General features: G+C 36.9%; 1 protein-coding gene across 1 annotated transcript in view; it reads left to right on the top strand.

Moving 5' to 3' along the window:
* MYZAP (myocardial zonula adherens protein) overlaps nucleotides 1-17,396 on the top strand; it is an 87,421-nt gene that overhangs the window by 68,198 nt on the left and 1,827 nt on the right. The window contains exon 12 of the mRNA XM_006920326.3: nucleotides 10,165-10,265. Coding sequence (XP_006920388.1) covers nucleotides 10,165-10,265 — 101 coding nt within the window. The remainder of the gene's footprint in view (nucleotides 1-10,164; nucleotides 10,266-17,396) is intronic.

The following is a 17,396-nucleotide window of genomic DNA, read 5'->3' as shown; positions in this document are numbered from 1 at the left end:
TGGTGAGTGTCCAGAGGATATGGGTGGGACCAGCAGTGTCTACTGAGTATATATAATAAGCAGAACTTTGAAAAACAGTGTTTTCTTGAACATTTAAACATTGATTATAAATTTGACAGATTAAATTCCCTTAAACTATTTAAATTCCACTACAAAGTTAGTCTGGCTAATTCCTTTTGACCACTTCACACATCCACTTTAACCATCAGACAAAACATATACAAGAGGTCATTATGTAACTTATTATATATTTAAACTTTAACCGATTCTAAAATATTAAATATCAGGAGTCTAATTTATTTCTTCATTGTTTCTGCTCTTGTCGTTTGTATCTTCCAAAGGCTATTGTTTTACTTATCTCAGAGTTTTCTTAGACTTAACATCATTTTGGCGCTTTCCAGACAGGTGTAATGATCTTTCAGATCCAAAGGAGACAGAATTCTTTGTCCTGAAGAGCTAAGGTTAGAGGACGTGGGTAGGGTACCCACTGATTCTTGGGTGGCTTCAGGGTGTTTGAAACTTAGGACTCCTTATCATTGTGATATATTGACCTGGACTTTAGCATTATAAAAATGTATGCATTCTTTATTAATATTTCAGCATTCTTAGTTAGACCATGTAAAGATTTCACATCCTAGGAAATAAAACTGAGTTTGGATATTTGGTTTCTCTGTTTAGGCTATGCGACTGGTTATCATGTTACAAACTGCTGACTGTTGTTTCCTTGCTAACTGTGTGTGACCACTAGTGCCTGTCTTTCTACTTGGCTGTTGTATGACACCTTCTGTGGGCCCTGAAGTCCCAGGATGACCTGACTTACAACTCCTTTTGTTATTCTTTCCTACTTAACACATTTTATAAACACACATATAATTAATACTCTGTAAAAGAAACTACATTGCCTTATATATAAAGGCTTCCTAGTTTTAAAAATCCATATAAGTTGTAACATATCTTATTATAATCATCCTTTTTTCCTATTAAAACTATCTTTTTGTATACTTTATATTAACTTTCTTTTTGAACGACATAATGAACACAAGACATTTCTTAGACTCACCTTGTTTCTGTAGTAATTATTTCCTCCTCCTCCTCCTCCTCCTCCTCCCTCCTCCTCCTCCTCCTCCTCCTCCTCCAGTTTTGATGCTCAAATTGTCACAACTCAGCTGGGTAGAGTTCTTCTACCTTAAGTTCTTTGCTCAGGTAGACAACAACAAGGTGTTTAAGTCCTATCCTCATTTCTGTGCTGTCCCAAGATCTGATATTGGCTTGTCTCCAAGGAGCCCTGCCTCATTTTAGTGAAGAACTATATTGAAGACTATCTGGGCATGAGAATAGGTGGTGGGCTGACGTGCTGTGCCTACTGTTAAGCCAATTTTAGTAGTGACAGAATTGGAGAAAATATCTTTTTAAGATTATGAGGTCACACTGACGTTTTCCAAATTTATATCATTATACTGCTTTACAATACAGGGTTCTGTTGGCCACCAAAGATTTCTATTATGTTGACCTGTTCTAATACCAGTAATTTTTATACTAGGACTTTCCATCCCTGCCTTAAACCACAATGATGCTAATGATGGTATTTCAGATCTCTCTGAAAAGTTTTACTGGACAAATCTATATCCTATCTTATTAATGAAGTAGCTACTTTTTTTTTTAAGGGCCCAATTATGACTCTGGAGCCAGACTGTCATGAGTTCAAATCTAAGTTCTGCCATTTACTAGTTATGTGATCTTGAGCAAATTACCTGACTGCTTTGTGTCTTAGTTTGCTCATCTGTAAAAAGGAGTCCTCTCTTTAAAATGGTATCCTCTCCATAGGGTTGTGATGAGGATTCAGTTAGTGTATACCAAGTGATTAGAAAAGTACACGGCTCTCAGGAAATGCCATGTGTTTACTGTTTCTTCAGTTGTCTAGGTGCCAGGGACTTCTTTCACTGTCATTGATATATATTTCTTCTTCTGCCTTCTCCCCGTTTCTTTTAATGGGAAGAAATATGGATTATTTAGGTCCCTAAATTCATCATTTGTACTTTCTTATGCTTAAATTCATTTGATTTTGCAATCCTCCCCGCTCTCAGATTCCTAAAAGTTTGTCTAGCCTGGCCCCATCAGACTGTATTTTCATCAACCTATTCAAAATCTTCTTGACACAAAAATATGCTCATTCTTTTTTCTGTTTTCAAACATTCTTTTATTTACTCACCTTTTGAAGAAGTATCCCATCTCTTATTTTTGATATAGAAAATGTTATTAAAATAAGATGACAAGCATGTATCTTCATAAGATGATGAGCTTTATGAAACTGAACAGATTCCATTTTATTTTTCTTTGCTGAAAATGCTATATGTACAGCTACATTTAAGAGTAAGAGGAAAGGACTCATATACATGGTTTTGTCCATCCTACCCTTAATGTGTATTGTGTGGTCCATATATCTCCATGTGTCTGTCGTGCATTCCTGGTACTATTATTAATTTTCCTGTGTAATACTGGAGCAGCAGTGCCAGGCACCAGGGCTCCAGATACACACTTTATTGGACACACATTCTTGTTTAGTGCATGTGCTGCAGCTCTGCTGCTTGCTCCCCTGGACCTGAACAAGTTTGGAGAGGAGGTGGCTGCCATTCATCTGTGACATAATTTCCAAAAAACACCAAAAGGTGCTATACCTGCTCCTTCCTTCTTGAAAGGCACACAACCTCCAAGCCACCTGGTGGTATGCATTTCACATCTAGACACAAGGTGGTGGTATTTGAAAGCAGGAAAACCCTTAGAACCTGATTCTCAATCCTAGAAGCCATCTTACAGAGCATAGGCCAGGCGGTAGTCTGAGCTACTCTTTGTTGGTCTACATTAGTCATATTCTGCAAGATTGAGAACACAGAGTCCTTGTTTTCCTGTATCAAGTCTTGTCCATTTTATTTTTTAAGTATTTCTTAAATCTGTCCCTCCCTCTCTAATTTTGCTTGTACTACCCCTGTACACTATCTTTTTTTTTTCTTCTTGTCAATCTTGTTGTATATTCATTTACATAAATAAACTGTATCTATTCAAAGTGCATAGTGATGGATGTTACCCAGACTTATTGTGATGATCATTTAGCGGTATATACAAACAGCAAATCATTATGTTGTACATCTGAAACTAATATGTGTCGATTATACCTCAATAAAGTGCGTGACTTAATGAGCTTTGACAGTTTTATATACCTGTGAAATACCATCACAATCGAGATACAGAGCATTTCCATCTCTCCCCAAAGACGCTCTGTCCTTTGGCAGTCCTTCTCTCCATTCACCCCCACGTAACCACTTTCTTTTCAAGGGAGAGGGGTTACTTTTATTACTTTTTGTCACTGCATCCCTGTTTGCCTTTTATATAAATGGAATCATATAGTATGTACTCATTTGTGTCTAGCTTCTTTCACACAGCATAATGTTTTCAGATATACTTATGTTGTATGCACTCCTTGGTGTTGCAGAGTGGTATTCTATTGTATGAATTCTTTCACACAGCATAATGTTTTCAGATATACTTAGCACTCCTTGGTATTGCAGAGTGGTATTCTATTGTATGACTATATCACAATTTATTTATCTATTTGCTTCTTGATATACATTTGAGTTGTTTCCAGTTTGGGGCTATTGTGGATAAAGCTGCTATGAACATTATAGTGCAAGTCATTATGTGGACATATGTTTTCATTTCTCTTGTGTAAATTCCTAGCAGCGGAATAGCTGGGTTGTATGGTAGAAATAGGTTTAACTTTTAAAGAAACTGTCAAAAACAGTTTGTTAAAGGAGTTGTAGTATTTTACATTCCAACCAGCAGTTTGAGTGTTCCAGTTTCTCCACATCCTCACCCTGACTTAATATTGTCAGTCTTTTTAATTTAGCCATTTTAAAGGATGTGTGGTGATATCTCATTGTGATTTTTATTTGCATTTGGTGGTCACTAGTGATGTTGAGCATCTTTTTAGATATTTATTGGCCATTTATATATCTTATTTTTTGAAGTGTCTGTTCAAATATTTTACCCATTATTTTATTAAGTTTTTAGTTTCTTTATTGAGTTGTAGGAATTCTTTATATATATCTGGATACCAGTTTTTTTTTTTTTTTGTCAGATGTGTGTATTGTAACCATTTTCTTTCATTCCATTTGCTTTCTCACTTTCTGGATATATTTTGAAAATATTTTGGGTTTTATTTTTGATAAAGTTTAATTTATCAATTTTTCTTTTATGATTTATGCTTTTTGTTTCCTAAGAAATGTTTGCCTACTACAGGGTCACAGAGATTTTCTCCTATGATTTCCTCTAAAAATTTTATAATTTTTGCCTTTTAATTTAGATGTATGATCCATTTGGAGTTAATCTTTGTTTTTGTTTTTGTGTGAAGTAAGGATTGATGTTTTTTCCCCCTCATAGATACCTAATTGTTTCCTTTTAGTATTCTTGATATTGAATTTGATAATTTGTCCCCCCTCCCTTCCTTCCCCCTCCTCTTCTTTGATCAGTCTAGCTAGGAGGTTATCAATTTTGTTGATTTTTAAAAAATTAAAATGGCTTTTGGCTTTATTGATTTTTCTCTATTGTCTGTTTTCTATTTTATTGAGTTTTGCTCTGATATTCATTATTCTTTTCCTTCTAATTATATCAGTATTACTTTGCTCTTCTTTTTCTAGGTTCTTAAAGTAGACCTTAGGTCATTGATTTTAGATTTTCTTATTTAATATGAACCTTTAAAGCCATAAATGTCCTTCTAAGTTCTGCTTCAGCTATATCCCACAAGCTTTGATATGATGTATTATCATTATTATCCAGTTCAAAATAGTTCCTAATTTCCTTTGAGAGTCTTCTTTGAATTATGGATTATTTAGAAGTATATTGTTTAACTTACAAATATTCGAGGATTGTTTAGATATCTTATTGTTTTTGATTTCTAATTTAATTGTTACAGTCAGAGAATGTACTTTATGCAGTTTTAATTCTTTTAAATTTATTGAGACTTGTTTTATGGCTCAGCATATGGCTTATCTTGGTTAAATACTGTGATAAGAATATGTATCCTGCTTTTTTTGTATGTGTTTTTTAAATTTCAATTAGATTTAGGTGGTTGCTAATATTGTTTAGATTATTTAGGTTTTTCTTGGTTTTCGTATAATTGTTCTATCAATTGCAACAAGATGAGTACTAAATCCCTTATTTTGGTTTCAGACCATATATTTCTTTCTTTAATTTTGTTGTTTTTGATGTCATATAATTTGAAGCTCTGTTATTAGGTACGTACACATTTTTGATTGTTATATTTTAGTGATGAATTGACCTATTCATTACTATGAAATTTGATCACTACCTTTATTCATACTCTGTCTCGAAGTCTATTTTATCTGATATTAATACTAATATTAATATTGATTTCTGCCCTTTTATTTTTGCTGTTTATATGTTATGTGTTTTCCGTCCACTTATTTCAACTGATCCATGCCTCTGTGTTTAAAGTGCATCTTTTATAAACAATATATAGTTGGGTCTTCCTTTTTTTTATACATTCTGATAGTCTTTGTCTTTTATTTGGATCATATAGATTATTGACATTTAATTATTATTGATATGGTTGGATTTAGGTCTACTATTTTATTATTATCTATTTATTCCCTCTGATCTGTTTTGTTTGTTTTGCTTATTTATTTTGGTCCTCCTTTCCTTTGGATTATTTCAGTATTTTTTTTAGAATTCCATTTTAATTTATCAATTGACATTTGCCGTGGGTCTTTAATAGTGGTTGCTCATGGTATTACAATAGACATTATTAACTTTTCACAGTCTACTTGGAAGTAATATTGTATCACTTCATGTAAAATGTAGAAATCTTGTAATGATGTAGATTCGCTTATCCCTCTCCTTGCTGTTATGGTTATCATATATATTGTATCTACATACATTATAAACCCGCAATACCTTGTTAGAATTTTTGCTTTAAAAATCATGTGTATTTTAAATAAATTAAGAGAACATATAAGCAGCTATTAAAATGTTAACAGTAGGAAATGCTTATAAATGAAAAGAACAAAGCACAAAAGTGTTTGTAGTATAATCCAATTATACATAAGAGAATGGGGAATAATAAAAACTCAAGAGGAAATATGCCAAATATGAAACATGGTTTTCTTTGGGGGGAAAAAAAAGACAACATAATCTTTTATATTTACTCATATATTACCTATTTTTGATACTCTTTGTGCATTCCCCCAAATTTGAGTTTCTCTCTGAAATCATCTCTCTTCCAACTGGAGAACTTTTATTTAACATTTCATGTAGGGCAGGTCAGATGGTGACAAATCCACTTAGTTTCTCTTATTTTAAAGTAAGGTCTTTATTTCACCATTATTACTGAAACATATACAGCTCTAAGTTGATAATTTCTCTTAGTACTCACTGTCTTCTGGCTTCCATGGGTTTTGATGAGACATCTGTGGTAATTCAAATGATTGTTCACCTATACAAGGTGTGTATCTCTTTGAATTTATCCTCTTTGGGATTTACTAAACTTCTTGAATTTGTAAGTTTATATCTTTTACCAAAATTTGGGTTATTTTCAGCTAGTATTTCTTTAAGTATTTTTTCTGTTTTAGTTTCTCTCTCTTCTTCTGTGATTCCAGTATCCCTATGTTAGACTTTTAGAAATTGTCCCTCAGGTCTATGAAGTTCCATTTATTATTTTCAACCTTTTCTTTATCTTATTTTGATTAAATGATTTCTATTAATGTATCTTAAAGTTTACTGACTTTCTTTGTCATCTCCATTCTAAAATCAACCTAGCAATTTTTAAAAATAATTTCAGGCATTGTATTTTTTCTATTCTAATATTTCCATTGATTCTTTTTTATATTTTCTATTTCTGATGATTTAAAAAAACTACTTCATCAATTACATGTAATTTTTTTTTTTTTTTTTTTTTTACCTCATTGAGCATAGTTATAATGACTGCCTTAAAATCCTTGTCTGAAAATTACAACATCTGAGTCATCTCAGGATTGGCATCTATTGATTCTCTTTTCCCTTGGGAATGGGTCACAGTTTCCTAACTCTTCTGTGTCAAGTAATTTTGGATTGCAGTCTGGACATTGTAAATGTTTTGTTGTAGAGACTTGGGATTCTGTTTTATTGTTCTGAGGAGCATGAGGTTTTGTTTTAGAAAGTAATGAATTTGGTTAGACCCAACTATGCTCTCCTATGCTCGTAGTGGATGATGACTCAGATCTCAGTTCCGTTCTTTGAGCCTTGGCTGAAAACTTCTTTCATTTTGCCCCACACATGCATGGTGCAGGGGTCTGCCAGAGATGAGCTGAGTCTATATGCAGAATTTAGGGCTTCTAGCTTTTCCTTTTGGCTCCTCCTTACTCTTGGTAGCCCTGATTATCTTGTACTCTTTCTCCTGGTGTATTCTAATAGAAAGATGATCTTTCTATTGAATTTTTACTATATCTGTGCTGCCATGATTGTACTGCTCTCAGGCAAAGCTGCAAGAAGAAACAAATGAATGAATCACAGTGAAGCCATTCTATGCTTGTCACTTGCCCCAGGTTTTACCTCCCCTCTAAAACTTGCCTGTCCTTGTAAAATCTTTAGAGACCTTGGTAGTGTTTTTGTCTTTGTTCAGAGTTTATAGTTATTCTTTGCAAGAGGATTCGTTTGTTAAGCTCTTATTCCTCTATACTAGAAGTGCAGCTCTCACTCTTAACTGGAAAATTTTAATGACCTCTTTGACTGATCTTCTTACCTGTAGTTCTATTTTCTTTCAATACAATTTTTACATGGGAGCCCAAATGATGGAAGTAAAATGCAGTGTTGACCTTGGTCTTATGTAAGGCATTTGTAATGGCATACATAGCCCTTCATAACTAATTCCTGTACACCTGTATCCTGCAGTAAGGTGACTTTCTTAACCTGGTATCTTTCCACAATTCTGGAATTCTCATCTCCATTGTTTCTTTTACTTTGTTTCCATTGCCTAACTTCAGGAAATCTTCACTTAGAATTCAGTTCTTCTTAACTCGAGTTAGACATCGCTTCTGAATTCCGTTTAATTTTCTGTGGATCCCTCTGACATGGACTTATCACTTTGTTCTGTTATTTTCTGCTTAGTTGTCTGTATCCCTATGAGACAGAGCTTCTCAAGGGTTGCAAATCATGCCCTATTTCTTTTAACTCCTAACTACCATCCCTTACCTACTTTTATGTACTATCTGATACATAGTAGATACTATTTTTTTTTTACTGATTGCATTATATTGGTATAAATTTTTAGGTTCAGTACTTCAGTGAGTACCTTATGTGCATATATTGAGTTCCTAAGAAATAGAACAAAGGATTTGGGGCTACCTGTCCACTATTCACCGTATTCCATTTGGGTCATATTTGCTAACCTTGTCTTTTATGCCCCTTAACCATAGATACTAGCCCCAGCATTCTGTGAAATCCTAGTGATTAAAATCTGCACAAAGATGGGATTGCTGGAATTCGTAAATGGCAGGCCTCTTCTGCCTTTCTCTTTCCTTATGAATGGAGGAGCCCAGATATTACCAGGGAAAGTGTGTGCGTGTGCGTGTGCGTGTGCGTGTGCGTGTGCGTGTGCGTGTGCGAGAGAGAGAGAGAGAGAGAGAGAGAGAGAGAGAGAGAGAAGAATGTTGATGTACCCGAGAGAGAGAGAGAGAGAGAAAGAGAGAGAGAAGAATGTTGATGTACCTCTGGCAGTGAGCCAGCACCTTTCTCCCATACTGAGCATCAGGTGATAGATTCAGAGTCTATAGATCTTCATGGCTTGTCAGCTGCTGGGGAATCTGGAATGCATTCTCTTCCTTTATACCATTTCCTATTTATTAGAAAGAACCCATAGTCCTTTACGTCCTGCAGAGCACAAGTTTGTACTAGAGCTGCTGCTTTGCTCCTGGTATCACCCATTCAGAGTAAGAGCTACTGAGCTGTAACCCACATTCTTTCTTTCAAACAAATAAGCCTCTGTTTCCATAGAACTTTTTAACCTTCATATGCTATATAATGTCTTAGCTTAGTGCCTCAGCTTCAGCTCCAACTTAAAAAGAAGAAAAGACAAATGCTTTAATCTTTTTCTAGTTTTGCAAATAATATGGTCACTGTAGAATATTTATACATTTATTTATTTAATAAATATTTATCTTGCATCTCCTACATGCCGTGCTCTGAGAGTATAGCCAGGAAGACAGATATCGTCATTGCCTTATGAAAATTTAGTCTGGCATTACAGAAAAATATGTAGAAGAACTTTAAAAAATATCTAAAAATCTCAATATACAGAGATAACCATTGTTAACCTCTTTATGATTTTTGTTGTATATGTTTTTGCCCTTAAATTTCAGGCACCATCACTTCATCTGTTTTCATTCCAATATCCTCAACATTTTTGCTCCTTTGTCCTTCATTTCTCCCATGGGGCAAATTCCTGAGCATCTAATCATCAACCTACGTAATGTTTGGCTCTGGCCTGGAAAAAAAAAACTATTTAGAATGCTAATTTTAATCCCAAGGAGCTTGTTCTAGTTTATATGTTTGAGATTCTGAATTTTCCACACCTATGAAATACTAATTATTAAGTTATAGAGGTATTTTCCACTAAATTAAATTAATAGACTTACTCATTTTATAGTTTAATAAGGGAATATTAAAAGTTGAGCTGTACCTTATTTATAATTGCAAAAAAGTATTAAATATCTAAATGCCCATCAATAAGAGACTAGTTAAATAAATAATGTACATCTATACAGTGGAATGCTATGAACCCATTAAAATAGTTTGTTGACATAAAAAGAAAACTAGTAAATGTGGAAAGGTATTCACAACAAATTGTTAAGTGAAAAACAGATTTATGTATAGATTAGGATATTTTGTTTGTTTCCATTTATGTAAAATTGGATACATATGTATGTACATGCACAGAACGCTATCTGTAAGGACTCAATCAATATATTTCTTCAATTCCTACTGTGTAAGAGGTGCTCAGTAAATACATTATGATAGATGTCCATGTCATGGGGGAAAATCTAATAATATGTATAAATTATATTATTCATATTTGTGGGGGAACATATTTACTAAAAGTACTTTTTTCTTTATCTCTAGAATAATGAACTACAAAGCAAGTTAGACTATTTAACAGAAACTCAACCCAAGACTGAAGTAGAAACCAGAGAGATTGGAGTGGGCTGTGATCTTCTACCCAGGTATTTGGGAATTTCCTGTTTTTCTGACTTAAATTCTTCTTTGACATAAGAAAATACTTTACTGGGCTGTTATTACCAGCATTACATTCTTTCTATCAAAAATATTTTTGCAAAGATAAGTGGTGGCTGCTGAAGTGTCTGACCAGTTTCTGTGAGAGCAGGGCCATTATTCGGGGGGATAGCGAACGAGAGGTCTGGGGAAGCCACTTCAGAGAGAGATTGGCCCTATCGGTGAGTGCATGTATTTGTTCCTTCATTCATTCATTTGCTCATTCATTCATTCATTCAGCAAACATCTGTTGAGTACCTTCTCTGTGCTACACAGTTATGATATGGAGAAGAATGAGATTTTGTTCCTGTCCCAGAGTGCAGTCTGGAAGGAGAGACAGATATTTGGCAGTATTTTACAACAGTGTGAGAGAGACCTGCGAGGTGCTTTAGTAATCTAGAAGAGGTAGAGTCTAAATCTTGAACAAAATTCATCTATTCCCCAGCACCATAACAGATATTGTCAAGAGCTGGATCAGATACATACATAAATGATCTGCGTCAGTCATGAGCAGATATGTGATGACTACAGCCTACTTAGTTCAGCTGCATTTCTGAGCTAGGACTGCTCCACACACCCATGCCTCACTCCACACACCCATGCCTCGTAAGATTAGAGCCTGTGAACCAGTAACTAACCCACCATCTCTAGGTGCTCAAAACCATGCTTGGCCCAAAGAGGGCATAAAACAAATTTGTAAGAAGGATGCTGATGACATGTGGCTTGTGATTTAGGTAACCAAAGTTACAAAGTCACATTGTTCTCATTTACATTGCTTGCTTTCTGGTAAAAACAAGGCAATTTCATCATTCTGGTGTGATGAATAGAAAATGTTTTTAAAAAGAAAGAGAGAAAAGGGGGGAAAGAATATGTAAGTAGATTCCAGGTCTCATCCATGTGGAGTACAAAGTACATAATAAAAATATAGCCAAAAGAAATGATTGATCATGCCCAGGGACTCCTTTTGAAATATAAATAGTTTGGCTATTTCCCTCCTTTTTTGATTTTCAAGAACCGAGTGGCTTAGTCCACTCTAATTGCCCACATAATAAATCTTGTTTGGCTAGGACGGGTACAAAACTATGTCTGAAACCAATAAATTGTTTGTTTTCTAATTCCCACATTTTGGCTTAAAACAACGTTTTCAATTTGTATGCCAAAGGATAGCCCAAAGCAAACTTTTATGGTACAGTTATGAAACCACAAAGCGGTTTTCATAATGGAAGTGCTGACAGACCCTTAACTTATGGCCACGGTGAACTTGGAAGCCACTTCAGTATCTAAAAGCAGCTTTTCCATAATTGTAACGTTTGGTTTCCCCCAGGATCCATCTTAGCACTTTAACTACCTGGGTCAATCAGCAGAGGAAATGAAAACTACGTATCCGTATTTCCGAAAAGGCAGAATAATATTTCATTCGTTTCCTCACAAATATTTATTAAGTGCCTACTATGTGACAGGCACCATACAAGTCCTGTGGTGAGGAGCACAGGATCTTTAGAGATAATTTGGGGCAGTCCTTTTTCACCTGTGCTGCTCGGAACTGCCGTGCTCTGTGCTAGGGCTCTGGGGACAAGGAGGTTAGCATGGAGCGGGCCTGTGGGAATCCCCCCGACCAATGAAAAGAATCTGAGAAAAACTCAGCTTTTAATGTGTTTTATATGTTGGATTCCAAGTAAGATTTTGTTTGAATAAAGAGTTCTATGGTCAAAACAGATTGGAACCCCCTGGTTTAGTTTAATTGCCATGTTTTAGAAATACCAAAATTGAGGCCCAGAGAGAGAAAGTGATTGACTGAAAGCCACACAGCCAGGAGTAGAAGCAGGCCTTCTGAGTCCTGGTGTGGTATATTTGTGGCTTGAAAATACTCAGTACATAGAGAGATGCTAAATCGTGTATGTTCTAACAAAATTCTTGGATCTTACCTGGACTTTAAACTTGCATCTAACCAATAAAAGATTCCATGGTGTTTTCCAGAATATTTTTACAACGGCCTCCTCCAAAATGTTTTAAATCAATGAAAGTATTGAATTAAGCCTGAATGATGCAGAATTTTGTTCATACTCCCTGTTCTTCTCCCACAAAGAGCTCAGCTGTGTAGCCCAATTGGAGAACCTCAGGCTACTGGGGTTCCCTGCCCAGCGGCTGTCAGTTGAGCACAGACTCGGGCAAGCTACTTAATCTCTCTTAAGCCTCAGTCATTTCAGCCTTAAAATGGGAATGAAGATGGCAGTATCAAATCTCATAGGATTGCTATGAGGATCACATGAAAATAAAGTATTTAGCATAGTAACTAGACTGAAGTTAAGTCCTTAATAAATAATAGCGATTATTACTATTAACTAAGTAAAAACTGATTTTATGTATAAGACACTGTATCGAATATAAACGAATCTGAATGTGCTAAGACAGTTTCATTAACTTAATTTTTATTGGTGGTTTTTAGTGATTTTATTAAATGTCTTAATAGATTAATTAAATGTAGAGGGCTTTCATATGCATTGAGCTCTTCAATTAAACTACCAGTGGTTTGAAACCCTCTTAGATACTGCGTAAAACACAGGAAGCCTCAGTGGCTGATGAGGTCTCTGGCAGCTGAGACATTAGAGTGGTCCTAGCATGTTCCAGGCACCAGGCACAATGCCTCATTGTAGGGTAGCCTGGCACCTCTCACTCGTTTCTCCTTATACCTACCTGCAAGAGTTATAAAACATTGTGTTATGGCTACTAGTATTTGACTATTAGAGCCGCTCTATTTTTATGTACTGCTGAAAAAAATTGAAATCAGCCTTTGCTTTACTTATAGCACCATCAAGTCCCTTTTATTATCTCCCCTACCCCCTTTCCCCTGTTTCTGCCTGTGAACAGGACCCTAGGCTGCCATCCCCTGGTCTATCATTTACTTGATGCTCAATAAACAGTTGTCAGCGGAATGAACGAAAGGTATATACCAAGTGGGGACTTAGACGGCTGATCTGTTTTATAATACGATTTATTTATTTAATAAGGACTAGGAAGCAGCACTTTTTGCTTAATGTTTTATTTCTCTGTGTTTATTCTCTCTCTCCCCCCACAAGAATGTAAGCTCCACGTGGGCAGAGATTTTCATCCATTTCACTAATTGCAGTCTCCCTGGGACTTACTTAGAATAGTGCCTCACACTTCGTTGACTGGAGTCATCCTTCTGTAGCATTTGACAGTTCTTCCTATGCAGAAGAATGTCTGCTTCTTACCCTTGTGGGACTTTCCTCTCCTGATTCTCTCTTAACTTCCCTGGCCTGTCCTCCATCTCCTTTGATGGCTCCTTTTTTCTTCTAAGATTTCACCTTGGGAATTCCTCATGGTTCTATCTTGGTTACAATAGTTCTGCAAATATGGTATCCTATCTTGTGGCTTCACTTCTTGCCTCCCTGTGGCTGAGCCATCCTGTTGTTCAACCTCTCTCTTGCATATAAGTCCTCATTTCTGGTTGCTTGCTGTGCGCTCCCAGCTGGTGTCTTGTTCGATCTTCATACCCACCCTATCTATAGCTGAGTGAGTCATTTTTTTTCTTCACCAAAGTCTTTTTCTCTTAGTAATGGTCAAGAACACTAACTGGAAGTTAGATCTGAGCTTGGGTCTTGGATCTGCCTCTTGCTACTACATCTGTAGCGCTGGGCAAATTTCTAACTTCTTTGCATCTCAGTTTCCTTACATAGAACAGCAAGATTTTGGTAGTAATTCCCTCAGAAGCTTGCCGAGGTGATTGAGGTACAGGTATAACGTCGCCCGGGCAATGGCCACATTTTCGTATTCTTGTTTTGCTGCTACCGCTTTCCCAGTTACCTAAGCTTAATATACTGCAGTCATCTTTGAGCCATGAATGTTTAGTTTGTTCCTAGATGCATACACTCAACAGTGCTCTCTTTTTTCTTCATGGCTTGCTTCATACCTTTCCATTCCCACCGCCACCAGCCTGCTTGAGACTGGTGTTATCTATGTCTAATCGAATCAGTCCCATGTCTCTGCCTCCTTAAATTCTTCCCCTCCTCCATCTAATCTCTGTGTTACACAAATTTCTAGAGAGCAAGGATCTCTTAATAGAGCAAGGAGAGGGGGAAGAGGTGAGAAGTTACTCTCTGTGACTTCGGGGGCTTTTGAACACCGATTTTTTAAATAAAAGACTGAAGAGTTTAATTTGAAAGGTTTGACTTGTTAATTAAAGCCATTGAGAGCATTTTCAGGTCAGCTAACCTAGTTCATAGAGAAAAGTGAAAAACAAAAAATAAAAGAAGAGACTTCTTTCTCCTGCCCCTAGTGAAACTTGGTTTCCAGCAAACTAATAAATTATGTCTTAATAGGTATAATTTAATGAAAAATATTCCCTGTTGTCATAAGTGCCTAGCACATAGTAAGCACTTTAAAACGTGTACATTTTCAAATTTCTGTTGTAGAAATCAGAACACAAGTAGCTTTTGTCAAAGCTTTAGTTGCTGATTCTGCTATTGTTTCCCACAGGAACTTTACAGATTCATAAAATGTTAACAATAGCCTTAATGTGTTAAAGAAAATTGTTGAATTTTAATTATGTGATTGAAATTATTTGTGTTCTTGAAACCTTGCTGTTTCTTAGTGATCAACTAAATAAAATACCTCACCTCTGTTTTGGTTGGGATATGAGAGCCTGTTTTTGAAACCCAGAAGGTCTACCTTTATAAATATTTTTGCATTTTATTGGCTTTTAGGATATTGTCACCAGAGACCATTTCTGTTATATGGAATTTTCACAGTAGTTGGCAGAAATTGCCATCTGGCTTCTGCTCCTGGCATTCTACTAAACTGCCTGGTGAGGTCACTGAGGACACCCTGAGTTGCCAGATCTTGTGGCTTCCTCTGTGTGGCAGGTGGCACGCTGACCACTTATTGAAATCTCTCATCCGCTGGTTTTCTTTGTCATTCGTATGTGGAGTGAGAGCTCTGTGCCTGGCCTGAGTGAGCTTCTGGGGTCATGAAGATGAGTGAGATATAGTTTTCACTCTTCAAGAAATTATACCCAGCAGAGGAAACAAATGCATGACCAGTGGGTACAATGAGATGCTTCCACTAGTGCGTCAGAAGCCTGTGTAACATTGTCAAGGTATATATGGGGAGGGCGTGGTGGAGAGCATGGAAAGGACATGTTGAATCTCTTGGGGAGAGACGTGTGAAGTTTAAAATTACCCCCAGCCTTCCAAGAGACCCTATTAAGAAGCTCTCCTCCTACGATTCTTTAGTTGAAAAATCACTGCAGGTTGATGGGAGGTGTTACTGATGGAAAAGTTTAGCAAAAGTGAATCTTGGGAAAGCAGGAAATTGAGCAACACTGCTCAAGGAAACTGTGAGTACATAAGGAAAGGAAGAATTATTTCTATCGCAGGCGCAGAGAGTCAGGGAAATTGTCATATAGGAGGTGATATTTGGTTTGAGTCTTGAAATATAAGCAGGAATTCATGAGATCTCTTTGATTAGGGAAGCATTTAATGTGGAGGGGACAGCATGAGAACAGCAGAGGTGTGCAGCAGTGTGATAAGTGATGAGAACCGAGTGTTACTTAGCAGGACCAGACAGGAGATATAACAGGAGGTGGTGCAGGGCCTTCAGACCATGCTGAGGAGTCTGAACTTCATCCAGGGAGCAATGGGGAGACTTTGGAGTTTTAAGAACAGTAATGTGCTCTGATTGTCTTTTTAGGAAGAAGTCCTTGACAGCAAAATGGATAATGGATTCAGGGAGGGGGAAAAATTTGCCAACACTGAAGTCAGAGAGGCCATTGAGTATACTATTCCAATATTCAGAGATAAATTATGAGAGCCTGAATGAAAGCAGTGGCTGAGGGAACAGAGAAGACAGATGACAAAACAGTATTTAAGGAGGTAGATTTTATACCACTCAGTGAATGATTGGATATGGGAACTTAGGGGAAAGAGGCTGAGTCTTATATCTCATACACACAATTGATCATTGCCTTAGTTGGGATAAGAAATGTAGCTGCTGTAACAAACCACCCAGAGATCTCAGTGCTTAATGCAGTAAAGATTGACTTCTCACACCACAGTCCAAGGCAGGTTGGCATGGGCCTCTCTCCACACAGTCCTTTGGGAACCCAGGAATCTTTCATTTAGTGACTTTTCCTGGGCTTCAAAGTCCTCTTGGCTCCTCACTGTATCCTCCACATGAAAGGGAAGAGAGGGAGCATAGAGAATTCTGTAGAAGGTAAACCTGAAGTGATTTACAGTCAACCGTGTGAATAATGAGGGAGTTAGGGACACCGACCCCCATGCAGTTGAAAATCTGAGTATAACAAGTCAGCCCTCCACATACGTGGATACTCAGCTGCTGACTGAAAACACAGTTGACCCTTGAACAACATGGATTTGAACTGCGAGAGTCCACTGTATACAGATTTCATGGATTTTTAAATCTGCAAATAAGTGGACACACGCAGTTCAAACCCACGTTTTTCAAGAGTCAACTGTAAATGATTTCTGCCCTTTTAGTCGCAAGGCCCACCAAATTACAAGGGAGGCCGAATGCAGTTGCATTGTGTCCAGGAGGGGAAAAATAGTGGGATGCGCCTCTGTCTTAGCCACTAAATCCTATTATTTCTTATTCTCAAGTATCTCCCTAACCTCTACTTGCTACTTTACTTGTTACTACTACAATTAACATTCTCCCAACCTCTCTCTCACCTCCTAAAACAGCAAAATGTCCTAACTAACCTTCTGCCTCCAGACTGACCCCTCTGCAGTCAGCCCTCAGTGGAAGATATGCTCATATCTTATGGAATAAAGATATGAGCATATCATCTCCCACCCACTGCCCCCTTAAAAGCCTTTAGTGGCTCCCCGTCTCCTCCTGAACTCCTCAGCAGGGGACACAGGACCATCCTTCACCAGTGTTGTCTTCTACCACTTTCCATTTTGAACTCCTTACTCCAGTCATATGAAACATGTCTCCTTTCCACACCTGCAGCCCTTGTGTTCACACTTCTTTGCCTTTGCACATATTGTCCTATGTGCCTGGAATTCTCATGTCCTCCTTGCCTAGTTGAGGATGCCTAGGCA

This window comes from Pteropus alecto, unplaced genomic scaffold (genome assembly GCF_000325575.1).
Source record: "Pteropus alecto unplaced genomic scaffold, ASM32557v1 scaffold86, whole genome shotgun sequence".
Lineage (NCBI taxonomy): Eukaryota > Metazoa > Chordata > Mammalia > Chiroptera > Pteropodidae > Pteropus > Pteropus alecto.
The sequence above is the reverse complement of the archived record's forward strand: the minus strand, read 5'-3'. Positions and strand labels throughout refer to the sequence as shown.